The 13,488-nt window shown below is 37.2% G+C and overlaps 1 protein-coding gene across 2 annotated transcripts; it reads left to right on the forward strand.

The window, feature by feature from the left end:
* Positions 1-2,421: 2,421 nt before the first annotated feature.
* Positions 2,422-11,424, forward strand: LOC112187459 (pleiotropic drug resistance protein 3). 2 transcript variants are annotated; one of them, XM_040514274.1, is made up of 23 exons: positions 2,422-3,189; positions 3,299-3,422; positions 3,639-3,712; positions 3,830-3,914; positions 4,117-4,276; positions 4,368-4,444; positions 4,551-4,604; positions 4,682-4,772; positions 4,893-5,194; positions 5,286-5,567; positions 5,679-5,992; positions 6,073-6,233; positions 6,316-6,419; positions 6,512-6,665; positions 7,039-7,109; positions 7,185-7,517; positions 7,763-8,053; positions 8,172-8,255; positions 8,346-8,479; positions 8,871-9,098; positions 9,392-9,563; positions 9,648-9,902; positions 10,007-11,424. In XM_040514274.1, exons 1-23 carry the CDS (start codon positions 2,846-2,848, stop codon positions 10,271-10,273), a joined length of 4,161 nt encoding a protein of 1,386 aa, XP_040370208.1. In that variant the 5' UTR covers positions 2,422-2,845; the 3' UTR covers positions 10,274-11,424. The 2 variants fall into 2 exon arrangements, with proteins under 2 accessions (XP_040370208.1, XP_040370209.1); XM_040514275.1 differs by lacking the exons at positions 4,551-4,604; positions 7,039-7,109 and having other exon boundaries at positions 6,512-6,646; positions 7,224-7,517.
* The last annotated feature ends 2,064 nt before the right edge of the window (positions 11,425-13,488 follow it).

The following is a 13,488-nucleotide window of genomic DNA, read 5'->3' on the forward strand; positions in this document are numbered from 1 at the left end:
CGTAATGGACATTATAACGTTCCGCTACCTTGTCAGTTTGGTAGTTTCCGAAAAACTTGACATGCAGCTTATGGATGTAATTACAGCATATCTCTATGGGGATCTAGATTCAGAGATATATATGAAGGTTCCTGATGGACTTCAATTACCAAAATCAAGTGGCTCTAAACCACGGAGCGCGTTTTCAATAAAATTAAGACGCTCACTATATGGATTGAAACAATCCGGACGGATGTGGTATAACCGTCTAAGTGACTACTTGATTGGAAAGGGATATATTAACAATGAAATATGCCCTTGCGTGTTCATTAAAAGAACAAGTTCCGGATTTGCAATTGTAGCAGTTTATGTCGATGACATGAACCTAATTGGAACTCTAAATGAGTTAAAGGAAACTGCTAAATATTTGGAATCCGAGTTTGAGATGAAAGATCTTGGGAAAACACGGTTTTGCCTCGGAATAGAACTCGAGCACCGTAGTGATGGGATTATGATCCATCAGTCAGCATATACTCAAAAATTACTAAGGCGCTTTAATGAAGATAAAGCAAAGCCTGTAAGTACTCCCATGATCGGCCGAAGTCTTGAGCCCACAAAAGATCCGTTTCGTCCAAAGGATGAGGACGAAGAATTATTAGAGGCTGAAGTACCCTATCTAAGTGCGATAGGCGCATTATTGTATTTAGCACAATGCACAAGGCCAGATATCTCATTCGCAGTGAACTTGTTAGCTCGACATAGTTCTGCGCCAACACGCCGCCATTGGATTGGCATAAAGACAATCTTTCGATACTTAAAAGGTACGATTGATATGGGCTTGTTTTATCCCTACAGAGAGAAAATAAAAGACGGAAGATTGGGATCAGACCCTATGAGGCAAAAAGCCACCTTCCGTAATACAGACGCCGGCAACACCATCCATGGTGACCGACGTTCTCCTCCTCCCCTCCATCAAAATAAAAATAATGTTTTGATGGGCTTTGCTGATGCAGGGTATCTCTCTGACCCCCATAAAGGTCGCTCCCAAACAGGTTATGTCTTTACCATGGGAAGCACGGCGATATCTTGGAGATCTACAAAACAGACACTTGTCGCTACTTCCTCAAATCATGCAGAGATTATTGCTCTACATGAAGCTGTGCGTGAATGCATATGGCTAAGGTCTATAAATAGACACATTCGAGGAACTTGTGGTTTGAAGTTTACCACGGATAAACCTACATGCATTTACGAAGATAATGCAGCTTGTATTGAGCAAATGAAATTAGGTTTTATCAAGGGTGACAATACTAAACATATATCGCCGAAATTCTTCTACAATCAGCAACAGCAAACACTTCTAAACATTGAAGTAAATCAAATCCGATCAGAGGATAATGTAGCGGACTTATTTACTAAGTCGTTACCAAAAACCCCTTTCGAGAAACATGTGAAGAGTATCGGATTAAGAAGATTATCCGAACTCTCATCTTCAGGGGGAGTCTAAATCAGGGGGAGTATCTAGAATCATACTCCACGCTCAATGCGCGTTGCACTCTTTTTCTCCTTCGACCAAGGTTGTTTTTTCCCACAGGGTTTTATTACTTGGCAAGGTTTTTAACGAGGCAATTTCGAAGCGCACGGCTTAGACAAATACTATCAACATGAAATATCCAAGGGGGAGTGTTGTAGTATATATGAAACATGTTGTATTGTTCATAGTATAAAATGTCTATGTCATGTATAAGATAGGTATTTTAGGTATAATGACTTGTGAGTCAAGCTTTATGCCAATGGGGAACAAGTGTGGCAATCATCATCATCACAACCACAATGTGAAGCTGCAAATGAAGAAGCCACAAGGAGAGGCTACAATTGAAGATGCCATCAAGTTGTATCATTATTTACTTCAAAATGTATCCCTATAAATACCTCCTTTGAATGAAATGAAAGACACACTTGAAACTCTATTATCTCTCCCTCTCTCTGTCAATTTACTTGTCCTTAAACAATACAATATTTCTTGCTCATTTCCAAGTGGTGCTGATTTCTAAAAATATCTGCATATATTTTCTCAGTTATTGCTTAGTTGTTAACCATCCCTCAGCATGTATATTTTGATCTTAAAAAGTAGAAAATAGATTGAATGAATTATAATAGTCAAGCAAGCACACCAATTTCTGGACTTTTGTTTGGAACTGATTTTTTCTTAGAGCATCTTCATAGGGATCTTTATAGTTTAATTTTTCTTTAGTTTAGAAAAAATATACAAATCGCAGATTCCAATTACGGCGAAGATAAATTTACAAAACCCAGCCAATCACCTCAAGGAGACAAGGATTACTTAAATGCAAATCTCAGTGACTCGGTGCATACAATAGGAACTGTCATTTCACAAAAGTCAAGGTAGTTTATATATTCCTTCTAGTACAGCGTCAGCATTGTACACAAACAATTTGAGGGGTGGAACTACTCATGCTTGCAGGGGTGTGGTCTTCTCACTTCCATTAACTAAGATAGCTTAATGGGATATAGAATAAGCTTAATTGAAGCAATTGGACCCTCCCATATGCATATGATTTGTTTGATTGTGCCACCAACTAGAAAAAGTAATAACAAACTAACTAAAAGTTCTTTTGATTGAAAGTAGTAATGTGTATCTATATCAATTAACAAAGGATTTTGTATAAGATTTTGAAGAAAACGATATGAAAAGTTTTGACTTTTTAAACTTTGCTTCCAATTTTTAATAGTGTTTAAATGCTGGTTCCACCCCATGACTTATTCCTTATATGTAGGTAGAATCTGAGTGCATTAGCAAACACAGTAGGAAGAGGTGAAGCAGCAGAGCCCCTTGGAAGTTGGAATGGATTTGGCTGCAGAGATAGGAAGAAGTGTGAAGACTTCTTTTCATCAGCATGCATCAAGTTTCAGGAGCACTTCAGATGTCAGGTCCATGAAAGAGAATGATGACGATGAAGTTGAGCTGCAGTGGGCTGCCATTGAAAGATTGCCCACATTTGAACGTATTCGAACTTCACTCATGGATTGTAACAAGGAGGACGATGATCATGAAGGTAAGAGTAAGAGGGTAGTTGATGTTACAAAGCTAGAAGCCCTGGAACGTCATGTGTTCATTGATAATCTTCTCAAGGAAATAGAAGGAGATAATCAACGCCTCTTACAGAAACTCAAAGAAAGAATAGAAAGGTAAGTAATATTTGTAGAATGTTCGGCTCATAATCATTACAGTAATTTGTATAAAACATAGCCAATATGTATATGCTATGGACTGAATTGACTGACCTTTGTTTTTCAGAGTGGGACTGCAATTGCCAACTGTGGAAGTACGATACCAAAATTTGTTTGTAGAAGCAGAATGTGAAGTAGTTCAAGGAAAGCCCCTTCCAACACTATGGAACACGCTCAAAAGCTCTCTCTCTGTAAGTGTTTTCCTATTCCAACAGCAAAAGAAAATATTTTACCCTGTGCAAATCAAGGGTTACAAAAATTGTTTTCAATTAATAGATAGGAAGGGATAAAGGATCACATTTGATGTTTTCAAAACTACCTAATAGAGTACTTCTTTCCATGTACCTCAAAGATTTGGGTCCTACATGCAGAATGAGATTCAAAATATTTGACAGGTCATGACACAGATAATTGGATGCAAGTCTGAAGCATACAATCTAAAAATTCTCAAAGATGTCAGCGGTATCATCAAGCCTTCAAGGTAATCTGTTTTTTTCTTCTAACAAACATGCTTAATAAGTTGGTTTCTTCTGTATTTCGACAAACCTAAGAGATGTGTGGAGGATGATTAGTCTAAATACGTCTACATTTTATGCAGGATGACTCTTTTACTTGGTCCTCCAGGCTGTGGAAAAACAACCTTATTACAGGCACTTGCAAGAAAACATAACCAATCTCTCAAGGTTCTCTAACTATGAACACAGGCATTAGCTAGCATAGTTTATATGTATGGAATATTTAGCAAGAAAATATCATTTCTACAACTTCTGTGTGGGACTCAAACTCACAATGATGAGTTTTTTTTTTTTTTTGTCTGACCACGGTGATGAGCTCTAGCATGTAGATATAATCCAAAATCTGATAAATTTATTCACAAAATTTTAGGTTCAAGGAGAAATAAACTACAATGGTTATAAGCTCAATGAGTTTGTTCCTCAGAAGACATCAGCTTACATAAGTCAATATGACTTGCATATTTCTGAGATGACTGTGAGGGAAGCACTGGATTTCTCATCTCGTTGCCAGGGCATTGGAAGCAGAGCTGGTAGGCATTCTTTTCAACTTCCTGCATTTTCCTGATTCTCCATCTCGATTTAACTAATAAGCTAACTAATAAGCTTTTTTTGTAATTAAAGATATTATGAAAGAAGTTGCTCGAAGGGAGAAGCAAGCTGGTATAGTCCCGGAACCAGACATTGACACTTATATGAAGGTATGAAGTTTGAGAATAGTCACGCTCTAAGTCTTTCCTGTCATGCTTCCAAGTAAGCAGCAACTTGTCCATCTCTTGCTTAATGCCTCTACAACTTGATTAACAGGCCATTTCAATTGAAGGGTTGAAAAAATCTCTAATGACAGACTATATAATAAAGGTATTCCTCGTTATCAACTACAAACACAAAGACCAAGTCTTTCCTATACACTTTAACAGTTTCTTTTTCTCTCTTAGATCCTTGGGCTGGACATTTGTGCTGATACAATCGCAGGGGACGCAATGCAAAGAGGAATTTCTGGTGGTCAAAAGAAAAGGCTTACAACAGGTTCTGCAAATTCTCCACCTTGCTGCATTCTAATCGAGTGTCAGTTGGGCATATTCTACTACATCCAAATGTTTTTTCTTTCATAAGATACTAATGTTTCATAATACTCTCCTTTAACAGGTGAGATGATGATTGGCCCAGCAAGAGCTTTCTTTATGGATGAGATATCAACAGGCCTAGACAGCTCCACTACATATCAAATTGTAACTTGTCTGCAGCAATTGACTCATGTAACAGAATCCACCATTTTGGTTTCACTTCTTCAGCCAACTCCGGAGACTTTTCATCTGTTTGATGACATTATCTTGATGGCTGAAGGAAAAGTTGTATACCATGGGCCAAGGGACAATGTTGTGGAGTTCTTTCAGAAATGCGGTTTTTGTAGCCCACCACGAAAAGGCATTTCTGACTTCCTCCAAGAGGCAAGAGTTCTTGTGTATATACAAATTAAATTTGTCAGATTACCAAGAATATCTGCTCTGTATTGATTTTCACAGTGAATTCTCTGTATAGGTGGTTTCTCAAAAGGATCAAGCAAAGTACTGGTACCATAAAGACCAACCCTACAGTTATGTTAGTATTGATAAGTTCGTAAATATGTTTAAGGACTTCCATGTCGGAAAGAAGCTTGAAGAGGAGCTTTGCAAGCCTTTTGATCAATCTGTGTGCCATAAACATGCTTTGTCATTCAACATTTACTCACTGAGAAAATGGGAACTATTCAAAGCATGCCTTTCTAGAGAATGGCTTCTCATGAAGAGAAACTCATTTATTCATGTATTCAAATCAGCACAGGTAAAAGATACTGGAGGCATTTCATGAAATATAAAAAAGAAAAAAAAGGGAAAAAAAAGAACCCCACTTAAATTGATCAACCTTTCACACCTAGCTCATTTCATTGTGCAGCTTGTGGTCATTGCACTAGTAACAATGACAATGTTTCTACGTACATGGATGAAAGTCGACGAAATCCATGCAAAGTACTACATGGGTTCTTTGTTTTATGCTCTACTTAGACTGCTATGCAATGGAACTGCAGAGATATCAATGACTGCCTCTAGACTAGCAGTCTTCTATAAGCAAAGAGATATCTACTTCTACCCAGCATGGGCTTATTCTATTCCGGCTGCCATCCTGAAAATTCCATTTTCATTGCTAGATGCATTTCTTTGGACAGCCCTTACTTATTATGTGATTGGTTACAGTCCTGAACCTGAAAGGTATGTTCTCCTAGGCTAAACCTTTATTTTGACACAACTGATTTTGTCACATGCTAAAACTTTGTTATCAATAATATCAGGTTCTTCAGGCAATTTGTTCTTCTGTTCCTCGTGCATCAAGTAGCAATATCACTATTTCGTTTGATTGCATCCTTGGTCCGAAATCCTTCTGTTGCAGGATCTGTCAGTCTTTTATCTTTAATAGTAATGTTTCTATTTGGAGGCTTCATAATTCCCAAATGTAAGGGAGGCTATTTATGGCTTGAGTATCATTTAGCAATATGTGGATTTCAGTCAATCTAATAAGCACTTTCCTAATGCAGCTTCTCTACCTCCTTGGTTGGAATGGGGATTTTGGGTTTCTCCGTTGGCATTTGCAGAAATAGGTGCTTCAATAAATGAATTTCATGCTCCAAGGTGGCAAAAGGTGATGCAGAACTACTACTCTTCATTAATTTTAAATCGGATTAGTGTAGCTTAATATGTTAAGTGTTAATATCTTACTGTAATTCCTTACAGGTTTTATCTTCCAATGTTACTATAGGCCAGCAAGCTTTAATTAACCGGGGTCTAAACTTCAGTGAATACTTCTATTGGATATCAATAGGAGCTTTATTTGGATTTTGGATGGTTTTCAACCTTGGGTTCACATGCGTACTCAGTTATTCAAAGGGTGACTCCCTCCACCTATGCACATACAAGAAAGAATATGCAAAAATCTAAGTATTGACCATAAATTCTTTATATACTAACCTGTTTGAAAATTGAATTTCAGCTCCAGGGAGTTCTCGGACTATCATTTCTCATGAAAGATTCTCCCGTCTAAAGAATAAAGAAATTTTAGATAATTCCTGTCAAGAAAAAGAAGTAACTAGTGTAGACACTGACATTATTACTTCAGAATCTACAAATGCAGGTGACATAGCATTTTCCAGTACTCCAAATCATTGAAGAACTCATTTAATAAAAATATTGTCTGCGTGTTAGACTGTTGTATCAGTAAACATGGTCTATATCAACGTTGCATAGTGGTTGTTAAACTGCAGGCATGGTGTTGCCGTTTGAGCCCATAACTATATCATTTGAGAAAGTGAAATACTATATTGATACACCCCAGGTAACTGCATTAATATGAATTCCTGTTTCTAAGGATGTTGGATATAAATCAATTTGATCACCCTTATATTTCCAGAAACTGAGAGGGCAAGGTTTCCCACCAAATCGACTACAGCTTCTTCAAGACATAACTGGTGCATTTAGACCTGGAATTCTCACAGCTTTGATGGGAGTTAGTGGAGCCGGAAAAACGACACTGATGGATGTTCTTTCTGGAAGAAAAACTGGTGGAATTATTGAAGGAGACATTAGAATTGGAGGGTACCCAAAAGTTCAAGAAACATATGCAAGAATATCTGGGTATTGCGAGCAAAGTGACATACATTCTCCACAGCTTACAGTAGAAGAGTCAGTAGCGTACTCAGCTTGGTTACGCTTGTCATCCCAGATTGACAGAAATACTAGAGCTGTAAGTCCCTTTAAACACACAAAGCATTTAGTATGAATGCCAAACAGCATAGTTCAATTTAAGACCTAGACCTGGTGCTAGTCTTGGTAGACTTAATTATCCAAATGGAATTTATTTACCAATGCTTTAGAATTGGATTCTGAAGTAACAATATAGTGTCATGCACAAAAATTTCCTAGAGTAAAAGAAGTCCTGTGATCATAGAAGATCGCATAATGTTTCCAACTGACATATTAATTTATCAGGAGTTTGTGAAAGAAGTACTTCAAATGATAGAGCTTGATGAAATCAAAGACGAGTTAGTTGGCATACCAGGTGGTAGTGGTATATCAACTGAACAGCGTAAAAGGCTAACAATTGCAGTGGAGCTTGTTTCAAATCCATCTGTTATATTCATGGACGAACCCACGTCTGGTTTAGATGCCAGAGCAGCTGCAATAGTCATGCGAGTTGTGAAAAATATTGTCAGTACAAGGAGGACTGTTGTATGCACTATTCATCAGCCAAGTATTGACATATTTGAAGCCTTCGATGAGGTAATTGACTAATGTAATTCAGCAAATCTAAAAGTTACGAGTTCATTGTAGTAATTGAGAATAATATCTATATTAAGACAAGAAATAAAGTGATTTGATTAATATCAACTTTGTACAGCTTCTTTTGATGAAAAGAGGAGGACAAGTAATATACTGTGGAGAACTGGGTCAAGATTCGAGTAAGCTTATCCAATACTTTGAGGTGAGTTATATGACAACAGACAATTTTATGAACATCTATTTCCACATGCCAATTCTGTCAACTCTGCCTTTTACCTCCCTTTGGTTGCAGGGTATTTCTGGGGTTCCAAAAATCAAAGATAACTACAACCCAGCAACATGGATGTTAGAAGTCACGAGTCCTTCTGCAGAAGCCAAACTTGCCATAGATTTTGCTCAGCTTTATAGAGAATCAGATTTATGCCAGTGAGTATTAGTGTATTACTGCACTAGCATATATTACTGAGTTCATAAACACTGTTAAAATGCCAAACTTCAGCATTTGACTTCTATCTCAAAACACTAGCAGTAGTTATTCTCTCACAAGGGCACGGTGCCCAAACTAGCTGGGACACCGTCCTCATAAAAGAAGGCAAATGCATTATTTATATAGCAGAAAGATCTTTAGCTGTTAATTTCAAAACCTTTTCAAAATTGTAGCGTTATTTGCAAAAGACTCTGATATCAGGTTTATGATATTATTACCACTCTAGAGATTGATTTCTAGAATAAGGGAGGAAATTACTTTGTTCCAACACAACATTACTTTTCAATAAGATCTTACTTACTCAACTCTTACATTTCTTTTTCTATACAGGAAGAACAATGACCTAGTTAGAGAACTCAGCTTTCCAGTAGAAGGCTCAAAGGAATTGAATTTTCCTACTCGCTTCCCGCAAAATGGATGGGAGCAATTTAAAGCATGTCTCTGGAAGAGACATCTCTCCTACTGGAGAAATCCAAAATATAACCTGGGGCGATTGTTAATCACTGCTGCATCCTCTTTGATATTTGGAGCACTTCTTTGGCAGAAAGGACAGAAAATGTAAGACAATTTGACAGAAACAACTTATTTTTCCACATAATGAATTGATAGAAAACCTGCAATCACCTAGAGGTGTAGAAAAGATTTTGGGCGGCCGGCTTGGCCACATCTATTATTTACTATATAATATATGTCATCTAGCACCTCCTGAAAGTCAAGTATGCATGACTTCTTAAGGAATAAGCACCCTTTCTTGCATTTGTTTGAGTATTGTTTTAGAATATATTCCCACTTAAACATACCAGAGACTAGTAAATTTAACATCTGAACAACTTTTTATCTTTGTTCTGAAGAAATGGTGAACAGGAGTTCTTCAGCATTCTAGGATCAATATTTATTTTACAACAATGCATTGGAATTGGTAACAGTTCCTCAGTTTTACCATTTGTCGCTTCTGAGCGCAATGTTGTATACCGAGAAAGGTTTGCTGGAATGTACTCCTCATGGGCATATTCTTTATCCCAGGTATGGTTCTAATCATTTTCCTAGACCACAGTTCAGCGGTTTCAAAATTTAAAGGTTTTTACTTAACTCTTCCATATGTTGCAGGTGATCATTGAACTTCCCTATATTTTCCTTCAAGCAGTTCTGTTTTCGACCATTACATATCCAACCATTGGTTTCCACTGGTCACTTTACAAAGTATTCTGGTATGTGTATGCTATGTTTTGTACGCTGCTCTACTTCACTTACTTCGGTATATTGGTTGCTTCTGTGACCCCAACTTTCCAAGTAGCTTCAGTATTATCAAGTTTCTGCTACACAATGTTGAATCTGTTCTCGGGATTCCTAATACCTCAACCAGTAAGTCAACTCTATCTTTAGTCATTTACTTTACTTTCTCAACACAAAAAAAAAAAAAAAATTTGCATAAAATTTGGAATTTTGAATTTACTTCTCTCTTGCAGAACATTCCTAAATGGTGGGTTTGGGGCTACTGGATTTCTCCTTTATCCTGGTCCTTGAAGGGTATTCTCACTTCGCAGTATGGGGACCTAAACAAGGAAATAGTACTCCGGGGGGAGGAAAAGACTATCAGTGCCTTCCTAGGAAGCATTTATGGGTATAAATACGATGATCTAGGAATTGTAGGAATTGTTCTTCTTGCATATTCACTAGTTTTCGCATTTGCGTTTGCACTTGCTACAGAAAAACTAAACTTCCAGAGGAGGTAATGAAGTCTTTCAATTACTGAAGTTGAGTACATGAACTTCCCTACACTTCACTACAAAGCCATTGCTGTAATATAGTCTCGAGCTTATCCGTATCATCAATAACTACTAATTTTTCTCAACTCCCTAGAGTTTTTGCAATGACTGCATCACAAATCATACTGGCCATTTCAAACTTTGTTCAAGCTAGCGGTTTCTCCTAATTTTCTTTTGTCCCATTTTAGTACCACTAACATTGGGCCTGTACGACTAAAATTAGCTAAAAAATGGTAAGATGGTAACACTATATTGCAGATGATGCAGAAAATAGTAAAAGTTAATGAATTTTCATTCATACATATGAAAGGTTGAGTCTTTGATCATGAAAAACAGCTCAAAAGCACAAAAGAAATGGCAGAGCAAAAATAAAACAGAATATACAGAATTCAAGTATATGATATTGGCGACAGGTTTTAAAATAAAAGAACAGTCAAAATGAATTCAATTACCTTGCTTGGTCTTTGTTACTAGGCTATGGCTATTTACTGATTTACTTCCCAGGAATGAGAGGTTGAAGAAGACGAGAGATAGTTCTTCCTCCTGGGGAAGCCCTCCGTTGCCTTTTAAAAGCCCAAGGCCCAAATACCAAATACCTGTTACTTCATCCACTGTTCCAGCCCAAATACCAAATTTTTATACTCCAAGAAATACCGAATTACCTCGGGTAAAATTCTTGGTTTCAGGGTAAATAATTCACTTGGTAGAAGAAGAACGAGGTATCAAACAAGTTGGAGGTTTTGTTAAAAAAAAAATGTGGGAATTTTCGACTAAAAGCGAAATTGGAGAACAATGATCAATGGTCAAGACTCCAATTAAGGTTGATCAGTTCGCATAATTGATGTGGTAAAGCGCATGGTGAGGTCAAGTCATATTAGTTAAATAGCCATGTCTCATAAACGACATCTTTGTACGTCAATGTGGGAGCTAATGATTTCAAGACTTGATAGAGATCCTTTTCGTTTCAAAATCAAACAATTATGCTTTACCTGATGTCTGTGGTCCAAGAGATAATCCAAATACCAATCAAGGATAGCCACGTTTCTTAATATGAATGGAGCTGCACTCATGTTTTCTTGCACACGATCGAAACCAAGAGATATCATTCATTCTCTGCCTTCGACCTACCTAGCTACATGTGACATTACCACCTGTCGTATCTGTTATAATTTACTGTATTACGTGATATTTGACCTTTTTTTTAAATATATATATATATATATATATATATATTCATACTTCATTTCCTTTAATAATTATGAAACTCGTGAAATTTATCGTATTTTTAAGGGGTCGTGACCACTTACCCAATTTCAGCATAAACATTGCCCACTTACTCCACTAAGAGTTTTTAACCCATTTACCCAAATCTAACATCTTTTGACAATTGTGCCCCTATTATTAAATTAAAACTCATCCATCTCCTATCAGTCTCTCTCTCCTTCCCAAACTCTCTCTCTCTCCCCCTGATCTCCACCTCCACTCTCTCTCTCTCTCTCTATCTCTCTCTCTCTCTCTCCTCCCCATGATCTCCACCTCCGGTCTGTCTGTCTCTCTCTGATCGCCGCGCCGGAGATGCAGTCCAAACCTGAAGACGATGATGAAGCTCCAGTCGGCGATCCAACGTTCTCGTCGTCGTTCGAATGATCGGCGATCCAGCCACTCCAACGTCCTCATCGCCGTTCGATTGATCGGCGATCCCAACCATCGCCACTCCTTGTCACTCCTTGCCTCGGCTTTCTTCATCTTCCCGACCACTTTGCCTTCCAAATCTTCAGCTTCTTCGTACCAAACTCCAATGTTGGTGGCTGAAATCAACGGCAGCTTCGGAAGATTCTCAAAGGTCTTTGCTTTTTCACTGTTGCTGGTGACATCAGGGAGTGAAGGAAAATGGGGTTTCGAAATATTGGGCCTTTCATTGGGTTTGAAGTTCTGGGTGGTGTTTCGATTTTGGGGTTTGGAATTCTGGGTGTTTCGGTTCTGGGGTTTTGAGGGTTTAGGCCTCTATCGTTCCGGCAATAAAGGGTTTTGAGGGTTTAGGCCTCTATTGTACTGGGGGGTAGTAGACACATTATTGGCCCCCAGTAGACTTTGATACGAGGGACATGGATCACTATAGTGTGGTGTTTTGATAAGTTATATGTTGTTTTCTGTGTATTAAAGTCAAATTATCTGTGAATCCTACAAAAATGTGCATTTTTGGTGGTCTATTGGGAGGCAGTAGAAACATTAGACTTTGTATTGGGGGGCAATAATATGATTACTGGGGGGCAGTAATATGATTATAAATTGATCAATTGTTCCTGTAGTGTATTCATTTTGGTTTTGGGAGTTCATACAATTCACTGGACGTCAATAATATGATTTTTGGGAGGCAATAATATGATTACTGACGTCGCTCAAAGCAAGCGCGCAATTTAACCCTGAAAATGTCGTTAGTAGTATAAGCAAATAGGGATCGTTCTATTCCGGGGATTGAGGGTACACTTGTAATTGTGAAACAAATAAAGAAAAGTATTATTTACAAAAATAAAATAAAGAATATAAATATATACAATTGTATAAACAAATAAAGAATTAAAATAATAAAGTATTATTTACAAAAATAAAATAAAGAATAAATATATACAAGTAAACACAAATAAGGGGGGATTAGGATTCTTAAAATTAAAATTAAAATAAATAAAATAAAGAAAACGTAAAAAACATATATACAAGGGTGGAACGCAAGGAACAAAGATCAAAATCAATTCCATGTAATCAAATTCGATTCAAACCCTATAATTGTTCTTCCAAGTCATGAGAGAGGAGTTGATCATGTGAAACATTCGAAAGCAAATGATTTCCCATATTTTACTTTTCAATGCTAATTAACCTAAGCGAAAGCACCTAGATTAATCCTATCAAACATGCAATCAAGCCCTAGAAAGCTAGTCAATCATGACATGTTCAACGCATTAGACATAGAGAAAGGCTATCAACTCAAGTGTACAACTTAGTTATGGAAAAGTCCACCTAATTGCAATCCTCTTCAATTAAATTCGATTCTTGTCCAAAACCTTTACTACTTTTGATTCAAGTTACACAAAACGAAAAGTCGATTTCATGTTCTTAAACCTAGCACCAATTACATGCAAATCCTATAAGTGTCGACCCAAATAAGATAAACATATAAAAGTTTT

This window comes from Rosa chinensis, chromosome 2 (assembly GCF_002994745.2).
Source record: "Rosa chinensis cultivar Old Blush chromosome 2, RchiOBHm-V2, whole genome shotgun sequence".
Lineage (NCBI taxonomy): Eukaryota > Viridiplantae > Streptophyta > Magnoliopsida > Rosales > Rosaceae > Rosa > Rosa chinensis.